This window comes from Pyrus communis, chromosome 5 (assembly GCF_963583255.1).
Source record: "Pyrus communis chromosome 5, drPyrComm1.1, whole genome shotgun sequence".
In the NCBI taxonomy this organism is placed as follows: Eukaryota; Viridiplantae; Streptophyta; class Magnoliopsida; order Rosales; family Rosaceae; genus Pyrus; species Pyrus communis.
In genome coordinates, this window is record NC_084807.1 from 21,710,640 (window position 1) to 21,724,192 (window position 13,553).

The 13,553-nt window shown below is 37.9% G+C and overlaps 1 protein-coding gene across 3 annotated transcripts; it reads right to left on the reverse strand.

Annotated features, from left to right (window-relative positions):
- Window positions 1–4,762: 4,762 nt before the first annotated feature.
- On the reverse strand, window positions 4,763–13,452 carry LOC137735431 (E3 SUMO-protein ligase SIZ1-like). Of its 3 annotated transcripts, none has more exons than XM_068474853.1 (18): window positions 13,098–13,451; window positions 12,887–12,989; window positions 12,420–12,500; window positions 11,857–11,899; window positions 11,499–11,589; window positions 11,069–11,231; window positions 10,745–10,875; window positions 10,295–10,363; window positions 10,062–10,149; window positions 9,868–9,943; window positions 9,213–9,286; window positions 8,732–8,839; window positions 8,143–8,304; window positions 7,230–7,334; window positions 7,065–7,145; window positions 6,098–6,974; window positions 5,761–5,930; window positions 4,763–5,374 (listed from the first exon to the last, which is right to left on the reverse strand). In XM_068474853.1, exons 2-17 carry the CDS (start codon window positions 12,908–12,910, stop codon window positions 5,782–5,784), a joined length of 2,322 nt encoding a protein of 773 aa, XP_068330954.1. In that variant the 5' UTR covers window positions 12,911–12,989; window positions 13,098–13,451; the 3' UTR covers window positions 4,763–5,374; window positions 5,761–5,781. The 3 variants fall into 3 exon arrangements, with proteins under 3 accessions (XP_068330954.1, XP_068330955.1, XP_068330956.1); XM_068474854.1 differs by having other exon boundaries at window positions 13,076–13,451; XM_068474855.1 differs by lacking the exon at window positions 4,763–5,374 and adding an exon at window positions 5,402–5,522 and having other exon boundaries at window positions 13,098–13,452.
- Between the last annotated feature and the right edge of the window lie 101 nt (window positions 13,453–13,553).

Consider the following 13,553-nt stretch of genomic DNA (forward strand, 5'->3'; position numbering starts at 1 on the left):
TTTTCTCTTTGAAGCCTTCTTACCTTGAGCCCTAATTGGATAACGGTTCGACCCCGACGCTTGTTCAGGGGGTGTTTCCAGCACTTCTTCTGTGTCGATTTCATGAACATGCGAGTCATGAATGGGCGTAGAGTGTAGAGGGGTGCTGTTCATGACAACTTCTGGACCGATAGGTACAACTCTGAATTTAGGACAATCTTTGACAATATTCCAACATTCGCACTGGGTGAATGATTTGTTTTTGTTTTTGGTTTTGGCATTATACCAAGCTTGGGCTTCAAGTGTCTACACAATGAGGGAGAAAAAATAATTATAATCAAAGTATCTAATGTAAATTTGGGTATAGTACAAACAAACAAATAATATATTGTTACCTGATCCGCTAAATTTTCCCCACTTTGAAGATTACCCCTAGCTTGTGCCAATGCATCTCTCCAAAGACTAAATGATTGACTGAGTATTCTCCAAAGACTGAACATCAATTCTTTGGTTATTTTCCCACCAATTTTCTCAAGATCATTAGTATGAATAAGACTCCACATTTCTCGCAACTACATCTCATTACCCGTAATCGGATCATGAGTAACTTCAACCCAACTAGAACACAATGTAAGATCTTCAATAAGCGTCCAATTCGTACCTGCATCATTAGTCATTTTGTTGGAAACCAATTGGATTAAAACTTTAAGAGAAAGATTGGAATGTGGTTGAAAGTATTTGAGAAAATATGAAATTGTGGTGTAAGGTAGAAGATATTTATAGAAAAGTAAAATCATTTTTTTTAATTTTTAAAACTTTTTTCAGATTTTTTTTATTAATTTTTAACATTTTTTTATTAACTTAATTAATTTCTACTGTTGGATTAAAAAAAAAAAATTTGAAATCCAACCCTCCAGATTGTGCCACGTGGCACAACAGTAACATTTCATAATTTTTTAATGTGAATTTTTTTTTTAAATTTAAAGGCGAATAATGTGGACCGTTGATCTCAAATCCAACGACTCCTATGGTGGAAGGTTTCAAAAAAATTTTGACCGTTGGAAATCCAATGATCCAAAAAAATTAACCATTGAAATCCAACAGATGAGAACGTGCCACGTGGCCACCAACAGTAACTTTTTCATCGTCTGCACTGCGGGCCCCAGCGTCTGAAATGTTTTCGAGGATGCGTGCATGTTATGCACGCGCGTGATGCAAAAGTAATTAAATCGTGGCTGATGTCAGCTTGGCATCACCTAGCCCACAGGCTCTTGGGCCCCCCATTAGCCCAATCGCCTGTATGGGCTGGAGCTAGAAGTTGGGGCTTTTGGGTCCTATTCAGTCGTAGGTCTATCGGGCTACTCTCCCCCCGGTGGAGTTGCTCTTATAAACACATACAAGATCCGTCCTCTCATCAATGTGGGATTCATTTTCAACATTCTTTAGTAAGAGTTGCCTTAACCTCTAGTTATGAATCTATGAATGAGAATAAAAAGTTCATCATAGATTCATAATATAAAATATTTCTTATAACTTCGTTTTTTTCCCCTCAAACTTCACTAAGCCACCACTTGTATTTGTTAGCATTGTTTTACCTTGATTGGTTTATTTATTTTTTACATATTAAAATATCAACTAAAAGTCAATTAAAGTACTAATTAAAATTATGGTAAATTCAACTCACATACCTTTTAATTATTATATATATGTATCATTTGGAAGAGTAGGAACAATATATGGTCAATATGTTCTCTACACCTTCTGTATGCATCACAATTTATTTCCCCCACAAAACTTTAGAGGGGCTTGACAAATGCCCCAGTGAGCTTTAACTGCCTTTGTCAATAAGTGTGCGAAAATCATTTTACTACAATAATCCAACGAAACACAATGTTTGTAGAGTAATATCTATGAATGAGTGTGCGAAAATTATTTTACTACAATAATCCAATGAAACACAATGTTTGTAGAGTAATATGAAGTACTCTTGGAATAATTAGCTCAAAGTATTTGACGTTGTTCATGAAATTAGTCCTCTATTAACATCTTTCATGGAAGATGCATGGCGTAGTTGGTTTCCACAAAAACAAAAGCATGCATGCACGAAGATTGCGTGGATATTGTTCTTTTACCTGTTACATGGTATCTAAGTTAGGCTGCCGTATGGTATAATCTTACTTCCCTCACGAATAATGCACTTATAATTGGTTCTTCATAATTCATGCCTATAAATAAGTGCTTTCGAAGGAGAGGCGTGCATGCATACAAGAACTACTTACAAAACAAACACACAAATGGCTATTGCGATGAGCAAGAAGGCATGTTTTGTGCTAGTGGCCATGGTGGTTCTTGTCGTGACCTTTCCAGGCTTTCCTCCAACTGCCTTTGGCGACCAAAAGAAAATTGAAATGCCCAAATCCAATTCTACTCATGCCAATATTGATGCCTAATGTAACGCCACTACTGATGCCAAATGTGATGCCAGTGTCGACGACAACAGATCAGCGCCAAATTAATGTGACGCCAACGTCTACGACAAATTTGATGCCAAGACAGATGCCAACGATGGCAATGGGGTGGTTATAACAAGTACTTGTAACAATGACAAGGGCAGAAATAGTGAGGAATTGATCATGTCAAGGAAGATGAACAAGCTAAACTCAAAGATAATCAAAAGGAAAAGTAGGAAAGTCGACGATCAATGGGTGTAGAGGCTCCCCATGCATTTTTTTTGTGGCCCCTTGCCAGCTCGGCTGTGTTTGCGTACCCATTAACCTTTTGCCCTTTGGCATCTGCAGCGATGTTGCTAAGCTCTATCTCTGTATCATTCACTATATTACTTCGTGAAAAAATCCATGTATTAATCTGCATGCATGCATGCATTGCCACCAATCATAATTAATCTATAGCTACCGGTCCGATGGATGGTTAATGTAAAATGAAATAATGTTAATCGTGAATATATACATACATGTACACGTTCCTGTTGGCTGTATTATGTTCTGTTGTTGTCTAGTATACATATTCTATTCGGAGCTATGAAGTTCAGTTTGGTTTTCTTGTGACGTTTTGCTTGCAGCTGGGAGATTTGGCCAAAACTGAAATTGTTGTGCTACTTAGGATCAAAGTATACCTTAAAACCATGTACTAATTAAGGTGTCCAAAGGAAAGGTGAACTTTGGGTGTCCATTGAAATACTCCATAAGAACTACTTGTGGGACAATAGACCTAAAAGATAACCAGGTTGCCCTATTTCTATATCTCCAATTCTTGTGCATCAACATGCTGATAGTAAATTACTAATTATACCTAGCGCTTAATTTTGGGCATTAGCATGTCTCTGATTGTATTTGGTTAGATTCGTCTCTTTCTTTGTACTAGACAAGAGTTTTAACTTGACTCTCTTAGGAACCTTTCTCTTTAATTTAATTTCCTCTTACAAAAACTAGCTAGCGATTAATCTAGTAGCTTTTTTTTTTAATATCGAAAGAGCTTACAAGTATGAATCCCCTAACCCCTTCCCCATCTATAAAGAAAGGAAAAATAAGTGGTATTAAATTAGGGTTTTGAACTTTTGGTCTCGACAACCGGTGAAAGGGAGGAAATTTGTTGCGTGGGATAGTGGGACATTGTTTTGCTTGTAGTGGATGCGCATGTATTAATAGTAATGCTAGGAAGATTCAAAGGTTATGTATATCTTTTTATAGTTACAGTAAATTTCTCGTGGATTTTGGGAGACATTCGCGTTGGAATTAAGTTCTAATGCAAATATATAAATCCTAGCTAAATTTAGCCTTGTAGCTAGCTACATGTACAAAAACACTCATACAAATTTAGTTCAAGTGCATCAACACGTAACATGTAAGACACTACTGGAGAAGTTTTGAAGTGTGACAGTCACGTTCTCCAAATTCGCAGCTATAAATTAAAGTCGATCAAGATTTTATAGAATAGTAATAAGAGTCTTATATTCTTTATATCATGAAGCATAGCACACTGAGTTTCAATAAGTTCATGTGGGTGGTGCTAATTGTGATGACTTTGTTGGCTCCAATGGGGAGCCTTGCTATCTGTCATCACGATGAGAAAACACTCGAAACAGCCGCAGCAACAGATCCGGCCGCCACCGCAGAATTGAAGATGCTGCAGGAAAGTGGAGTGGTGAACAAGAACAATGGCTGCCAGGGTTCTGCATGCACTTATACCAGCAACCCTTGCTGCTCTGGCTGCCATTGCCTTCCCGTTGGTATTGTCGTCGGCATCTGCTATAGCGGCTGCTGCCAAGATTAATTAGCTATTAGTTCGATTATTGCATATGGATCGTAGTCTCATATATAGCAACCTTAAATAAAGTCGACCCGTGCAATAAGCAATTCTGCAAGCCATTATCTCCTTCTCTCTTCTCTAGACGGCCACCTTCTCTCTTCTCTAGACGGCCACCTTCTCTCTATTCTCTCTCCCAATAATTAAGCTTACAACCTAATATTAGTTAATGATGTTTTTTGCTTCTCAGAATTGTATATAAACACACAAGCATCTACATCATAATTCTTATGGATGAGATTTCAGACCGAAGGAGTGGAGTGTTTTAAGTGTTTCGATCTGGTTTACCAGTAGACGAAGATATCGAGAATATAAACCCGAAGATGCATTCAAAAGTCGATCATCATTGAGAGGGTGACCGGACTTGCACCCGTTTCATGTGTCACCGATGATGGGCAGTGAACTGCATCTGCGATGGGTGTTATTTGGCGGCGGGATGACATACTTTGTGCCTCAACAGTTCCCAAATCCCTGCTGTTTTGTTTCCCAAATATTGATAATTACCTGTATACAAACTTTGATTTACTCATAATCCTAATACAAAATTCAAACTCACAAATTGTTACCGAATAAAATTCGAACCCAGATTGCAGAAACATCATAGTCTGCAGACTGCAGAATTCCATATCTTTCAAACACTTGCACTAATCCATGGACGTTCTAGCATACTTCACTCTTGGCAACCGTTTCTTCTTCCCGTCTCTCCGCTTGCAGAGGGAAAAGGTTGGGCAAACATTTAAACCGAAAATTCGCAATTTTACTGAAGTCCAACTACCATTGTCGCTAATGCAACGGTTCCTCACTGCTACTCTCATGAGGAACAAGCATTGCTTACATTACAGCTAAAAACCTAACAGATAGAACCCTTTTCTATTTACAGAGGCATCTCAGCATGGTAAAACAACTAAAGGTTTTAATCCTTGTTGGTCTAGTCCGCTGACACAAAAAGAGCACCGTTGCATATGTTACTACGGTGAAACTTCCGCTATGTCCAATTGTAAAAAATATCTGCATAGAGATTGATTCTTTGGCAACTTCAACAAAATCACCAAGTCGAAAGTATACAAGTTACCTGAAAAGACAAAAATTAAAACTGTCAGAGAATGCAATCAGCTCCAGGGTTGCTAAGACAAGCATGCTCACACGCACGCGCGCACACACACATGCAATTCAGCCGACTTCTACTTTGTGATGCATCTCTAGGTAATTAAGACATTGACCTGCCAAAATCAACATTATTGATACTTGAATCCATCACACCAACAGTGAGGTTTTAAATTTACGGCTCAGCACAAAACAAACTGGTTTAAAAACAACTTTGCAGTGTAAAGGCATGGCTGAAACCTTGAATTTACAAACATGAAGGGGTTTACGTATCCTATATAAATAAATGAAAAACAAATACGAGAACATTCAGAATCAACAATCTAAGCAGACTATGAAAACTGAGTTGTGTACCTCTGTAAGCAACAACTTTTTCTATTCAGAGTTGGATTCTACTGGTAGATAAACTCGTTGTCTCAAAGTCCTCGGCTGACGAGGAAAGGAGAAGGGTCCATCTGAAAATCTCCGTGACTTTACTTTGTTAGACCTAACCTCATCAGTTCTATCCTTAATTAAAGGAGTAGCTGCAAAGGATTCATATACGAAACATCAGCCTCAAACAAACATCAAAACGGGCAATGTTTATTTGAAGCATTATTACAATCACACATAATATAAATATTACCCACATTTCACCATTAAGTAAAATCTTGTTCAAACAATTACAAAGTTTAATAGACAAAAATTTTACCTTCATCTGATTCACATTCATTACTCAGTTGTACTTCATTTGTGGTTGCATGTCCAGCGCAGGAATTGGGAACACTTTCATCCACCCTGCCAAGTCGAAGAGAGATCCAGTCGTCCCCACTAATGCCGTTTGATTCTGGAGGAGGATGTCCAGAATCGGACTGTTCCAACAAAGGCGAGGGCTGAGTTGGAAGAAAATTTTGCAGTGAGGGGTCCTCACTAGCAAGGGGCAAGGTGTTTTCAATCAAGTCCAATCCAGCATCGGCATGGAACATAGAAGAGTTCATAACTTGGGTGCTCGAATTTAGATCCTCTGGAACCAATGTGTTATCAATGAAAGAAGCAGAGACATTACCGAAGAATTGGAACCCAGAATCTGTTCCACTTACTGGCAATGGATTGTACGGGGTTCCAGAAGAAACAAAGTTGGCATCTTCTTCTTCGGAGTCACTAAGAATGATGAAGTCAGTATTCCTAGCTTCAGCAGAATCACCATTCATATTTGAAAACGTTGGATCAGAATTATATGGTACAGAATTGATTTCATTGTCCTCATTTACAGAGAAATCCATGTGCCCGCTGCAGTCACTGCTGCTCATTGTTATTACATTGTGACTGCAGCCCTCATATAATTTCTCTAATGGGCCATGCTGATGCCCACGAACTTCAGCAACCCCATTATACATAACTCTATGATCTTCGTTTAAACCAGATTCCAGCTTCAACTTCCTCGAGGGTTCTAAATGACTATCACCGCATGGAGATCCATCTGGCAAATGCCACTGCGCAAGATCACCAAACTTGCCTTTGGTCTTTGCACTCCAAGAACCATCTGGCTTTACGTTGATCTCTGTTATGTCTTCTCCACAATTTCGCATCTGTCCACCAGATAAACAATGAAAAATGTCTTTGATTCCACAAGATTCAGAGACACTACATAAAATAAGATTAATCCTTACAGAAATTACCATAGCTGTAATGCGATTGAAATAACGGTCAATGATGACATCCTCTACAGAGTAGTTCTTCAGGCATACAGGACATTGCCACTGCAACCATAACACATCATTTACATATTTGTAGATTTTGTAAAAAATAAAAATAAAAATTTATAAGTTTATTGTATCACTTGCCTTCCTAGAGCGTTGGTTTAGCTCCACAAAAGTTTCAAGATCAAAGCAACCCATGTGGGCACAAGGTTTGAATCTGCCAGCTACCTTCATTCGACTACCACTCATCTGACGGTTACATGTAAACATTATGTCATAGACAGCATTAATTATGAGCTCTACACTACAAACAAGGCTTATATACACCGACTTTACTGATATTTTCAAAAATCAACTTAATTGCTATAAATAAGCCATAACAAAATGACCAAAGATGACATATCAGACTGCAAATTGCAGCTCATTGTCTGTGATCCGCTGCTCGTGGCTAAGGACTGTGAGCTGTACATTTTTCTTTGGGATCGACCAGCCTGTTGACTGCCCAATCGGCCAAGGCCGGTTTTGTGGTCTTATAATTAATTGGCCAGCAGGAAGGCAAGCATAGTCAGTATGGATCCTTGTCAGTAGGGATCTAACGACAGATAGTCTTACAAAACCAGTTTGAAGAAAGGCTGGTACAATCTATGCTGAGAAACAATGGGTCTATGGGCATGATAAAGGGATGACCACCAGGACATCCCTAGGACTTAACGGTTTTGGTGGACCGCACTCCTAAGATAGACACAAGGAAACCCGACCTAATGCCTCTAATACAGACTACTCTCCTAACATTTCTGAAGTTTTAAATAAAGATATAAGCCTTAGTTTGCCTCTAAGCTGCATATTATAAAAAATAAAAATAAAAATACCAAAAAGCTCAATATTTATGGGCAGCCTCAAGATGCAAAGCTTCATCCTAGCATTCTAATAATGTAAACATTACAAAACTTGATCGAAAACTACCACTCAAGTATGACTAGAAACAAGTAAAATAACATTAACATGGGCATGCAGTTAAAGGGTGTGAAAATATCAAAAGAAAACAACCATCACTTACAGGGCAGCGGAGATTTACTGATATTGAGTCTGAAATTACTTCCAGGTCACTATCACAATCTTCAGCTGCAACAGCAGGCCCACCGCCAATGCAACGACGAACTCGTGCTAGTGCATCTTCAAAAAGCTCACCATCTTCTTCTTTAGGAATCAAGTTGCGAACCTTGATAAAAAGTTGAATAAAGGAGAAAAGCAGCTGGTGAGATGACATGCTATCCAGATATGTTTAGCTTCCCTTCAACATCTTGAGGTATTTCTCAGAATTTAATACAGTGAACTAGAATGATATTCTCAAAATTTTCATATTTATTTCATGGATCAACAATGTTTCCTTGATTCTACGATGGTCCAATAAAAGATACTGCATATTCATGCTTATGGGAAGTTCTCATGCACATACTGAATTTTCTGTTTGGTGTCCTTAGAATCTAGTGCCAAGGACAGCAGATTACAGATATATAATTGCATCCATCCACGAGTACCATCCACATAACTTATTGAGTGAGCTAACCAGCTCTACTCACCAGCGTATATTCCATAACTTAGTTCTTCTCTTTCAAAAACACTTTAAATAAAGAATCTGGATGTACCTGCTGAACTGTTCGTCGCTGTACAAGTCTGACACCAAAACAGAAAGCACGATTATCACATGCTGATAGTGAAATCTTATTGATTCCCTCCCAAATGCATAATTTGATCTGACATGAAAGTAAAAAGTAAATCAAATTAAACCGAAGCACATTTTCTTAAAGCGCATGTATCTAATTATATAAAAGAAAAGTTTAATACTAAAATGTTTATAATATGAAAACTATAAAATAACCACCAGAAATGGCCACAAATGAAGTGCACAACAATTCAAGATGCATAAACTAAATAATTCTAGTACTTTGCAGCAAAATGGAAAATGCAATGCATGGTGCTCCAAAAATACATGTATACTTAATGGAATGACGAATGAGTCTTAATCTCTATCAAGAATGAGCAATGCAAGGATTACAAGTGAAATGCCTCTAATTATGAGATTGACAATCATTATAAACATATAAGACTCAGAAGTGAAATACTCACTAACGCTCCATCATCACGACCATTGGCACCTAACAATTGATGTGCAGGTCTATTAACTGTCCTAACATTAATACCTGCAAATAGGGAACAAATTGAAATGTAAGTTGAAATTCAGGAAGCATTTACCTTTCACAAATATAAACTGGAAAAACAATAGTAGGACTGTAGTACAAAATCTTTAATTCATGGGTCATCCAAGGTGGCCTAATATCGTACAAACTCAGTAAACAGCAATAGTTTATTTTTTGGCCACGAGTAGATGATAACTAGCCTAGCTACTTATATGTATTTCACATATACAGTTTTAGACATTTTGTGGATGCAGAACGTCAAATTTGTTACATCAAGAACAAACAATAGAGGTCACAACCATTGCAAGGCAAGCTTCATGTGGATTTTTAAAGGGTAATTTCGTTTTATCAATCTCAAAAGTCGGCCAATCAAGCTGACATACCGAATAATACAGTTTCTTAGGCACATCTCTTAAGGAAAGAGGGACAGGAGAAAAGACAGGTAAGGGGAAGAGAGAGAGAGAGGACAGAGAAATGCAGATAGCGTGGTCACATTTCGTTTTAATTTTTATAGAAAAAACTGTCCCGGTAAAATTTAAGCATAATCAATTGGTGGAATGGAAAAGGATGACCAAATTGCATACCATTGACCTGTAAATCTGCATACTGTGGCCATTGCATCCTAAATGAAACACTATCATTAAGAAGTATACACCAAGCCTGTATTAAAAAAAAAACACTTATAAATAACTAATTCTCAAAGTAAATCTTCAATAAATGACCACAACTGGTCAACAAATATAACCATCACTCATTGCATAACCAAAATGAAACAAACCTGAACATCATATTCATTATCCTTTAGTATATCACTATTGGCTCTAGAAAGTAGAAATGTCTTCTCTACTCTCTGAGTAGGATTTGTACTGAAAACATTGATGAACATGTTAAGACAAAATACAACAGAATGGATTACGAGAGAGAGAGAGAGAGAGAGAGAGAGAGAGAGAGAGAGAGAGAGAGAGAGAGAGAGAGAGAGAGAGAGAGAGAGAAAGAGAGAGAGAGACTTACCCATCTATTGGAATATTTGAAGTAACTAGTTTCACCGGAGATAGTAGATCTACCAGAGTCACCCAAAAACTGCATGTTGGAACAGATGCAAAAATATCAAGGACTCATTGGAGGGGAAATAAAATTAAAGCAAAATAGGATGAGCTAACCCAAAAAAATCGATAAATAAAAAACACCTTTATCACATTGAACCTAAGTTCCAGCATGAGTCAATAAAATTGAATAAGTGGTAGAGTTCATATTCAGTAACCTTCCTAACATAGTAAATAAGGAACTTAAGACATTTTAACACAAGTAACCTGTTTCAACCATCAATCATGTCTTTGAAAACCAATCATAAAGATTACCTTTCAAGTGGCAAAACCAAATATCATTTTGCCAATTGTAACTATAGTTCATTTCAGATTGAAGACTCAATTAAGTTAAAATTGAAAAATGCATGATACTTACGGATCTGCTCGTTTGAGACGACACAATTCACAGTAGAAAAGAGGCCGAACTGGTACATTGCAATCCCCTGTTTTCTCTGGGATAATAACACAACCAATATGTTGCTGCACTTGACAACTTGGGTCCACACACTGCAGATAACATATACCGGAATTAGGTATGGTCCAATACTTCCGAGTTGTTCTAAAAACCAATGAATTGAATATGAAATGGATGCTGGAATGTTCCTGACATTCATGCAAACCTGAAGAAATATCCAGCTAATACCGCATAAACTAAAAAGGATTTATATGAAGTTATGAACTAAAGCAAATGCTACCGAACCTGTATCGTCGACCCAGTAGGCAATGCACTTCCACAGGGGCAGCGAATCTTCACATCTGGATCATTAAAAATTTTGACTTCCTTTTTAGGTTTTACACTGCAGGTGTCTGAACCACTCTGTTCCTTTGAAGCAGAATCAACTGACGGTGCATTCGGCAATTTTCTGGGACAAGACAAGTAATATAACAATCAAAAGGTCATTAGATAGAGAGGAGAATGATTATAAAGATTTCCAAACACACAGAAAAATGATACAAGGAAATACAAAAGAAGGGGCGTCAAATCACAGATTTTCTTTTTGTAATCAGTAGTCGCAACACACATTTCATAGAATAGAGGATAAGCCCAAAAAAATGCACAACTTAAAAAGAGGAAAAGTAAAACCTTAAACGGAAAAAACATATACAAAAACACTAAAGTAAAGTAGCACCTGTAAGCTTCATCAATCAGTTCTGCTATTCCTTTCTTCTCAATGAATTTTTTCTTTGATGGATGGAGTGCATTGGATGCTGCTAAGAACCCTGTAAAAGAAAATTAATCTAATTTGATCAATTATCAAGAACCAGGTCAGCGGATAAATATTTCAGAGTAAAATTTCTAGACACCCTGGATGTACTAGACGCCTAACCAAAACCCGCCATAAGTGAAATTAGGATGCAATACTGCTTGGGTTGTACTTGTAGTCATAGTCGACTATTGCATTTTTTAAAGAGGGGCAATGACTATTGTATTTTTTAGACAGATTCTGAACTAATTGTAGGTACGACAAAGTTGTATGAAGAACTTACTTTGTTGATCTGAAACTTCTGCTAAGATTCTATCAATCAGATCCTGCACAGAAAAGTCAATGATTCTCAACATGCTGTTAAGCATGGATGCAAACATAAAGAATTAAATTGGGCTGCCTAAACATCTAATAACAATGCATGATTAAGTGGTTCAAAGACGTCTGATTGGGAGCTACAAGTGAAAACTAAGAAAATGTAAAACCGTATGTCGATGCAAGACTGGCAAAATATGATAAATAAACAAAATGATTGAGACAGCAGTGTGTAAAGAACTCAAAGAAACTATTATCAGTCATTTGGATTTTGTAAGTGAAAGATCACTACAAAGATCGCATGCTTAAAAGTAAACATAAATGGGCATCTACTGAATGCATACGAAGCCTCGGTTATTAAAGTCCTTTGTAGACAATAACTCCCTTTGAAGTGCACTCACACAAGTGAGTAAATTCATGAGCAGATAAGGATATAATGAAGAAAGAAGCTAAGAGCCACCAATTTTCAGCGACAAGAAACATCTAAGAACTATAGGCAAATGCAGACCAATCTTATATCAAATAGCATACCTGTTTCCGCCCTTGCTTTGACGTACCCAGCTGAGTCAGAACATTCTTAAGGTCTGTGACTCGAAAGGATGCCAATTTTCTCTGGAGGTCAAACATATATCAGAGAGGGAGGGAAAACAACATACACTCGCACATAAATGCATGTGAACTTTTGACTACGGACCACATATCAATACAAGAAACTAATGACTGAATCAAGTAATTTGATTTGACTCTACAGAACGGAAAGCATGAGACTTTGATCCCTGCCCTCTCTCTCTCTCCCCACACCCCACACCCCACCCCTCCTCACTCCCTCTCCGTCCCTCCCTGAACCCTCTCTCAATTATACAGAACAGCAAACATGACACTTTGATCCTCTCTCTCTCTCCCCTCTCAAATGCCAATTCAGAATGCAATTATAATGCCACATTGCATCAACAAACCACAAAATTTGAATTAAACCACTATAAATCAAACCATTTTACCTTGCACTCAGCCACCACATCCATTTCTCTTTGCCCACCAAACACCAATCACTGAAACAATTTCAGCTCCCAATTCGCAAATTCCACCGAAATCGAGCCCAACCTGAACCCGAAAACAATAAAAAATCTCAAACCAAAAATCAAAATTCCAACAAAATCAAAACCCAATTTTAATTCGTTCAAATCGACCTAGCCGAGAGTGTCAATTTACCCCAACAGGTTTCACTCAGCAGCTCAGTCCTGCTGCCATCACTCTGCCCTCCTCCTTTCAGAAAAATAAAAATAAAAACTCAGACTCGATCGACCGTTACGCGGCCGATTCGAATGGTTTACAAAATCGGTTTTGGGACTCGGCGTCGAATCCGGGTTGGGATTGGGTGATTCGACGCAGACTCTCTGATTGGACGGTGGGGACTTGAAGGTACACGACGAAACAGAGTCACTTGATGTTGTTGGAAGTGGTTTATATACGCAGCGATCTCTCGTCTTCCCTTTGTCTCACATGAGCTCAGCAGCTATGGAGTTTGGGCCATACGACTGGCGGCTTCTCTTTGACCTGCTTTCACTTGGTCAGTCTGATGTGGATCATAGATTTTGTTACCCTCGTTTTTCTATGGACTAAGATTTTGTTATAAATTGTTTTCTTATTAGAAATTGTTGGTATTAG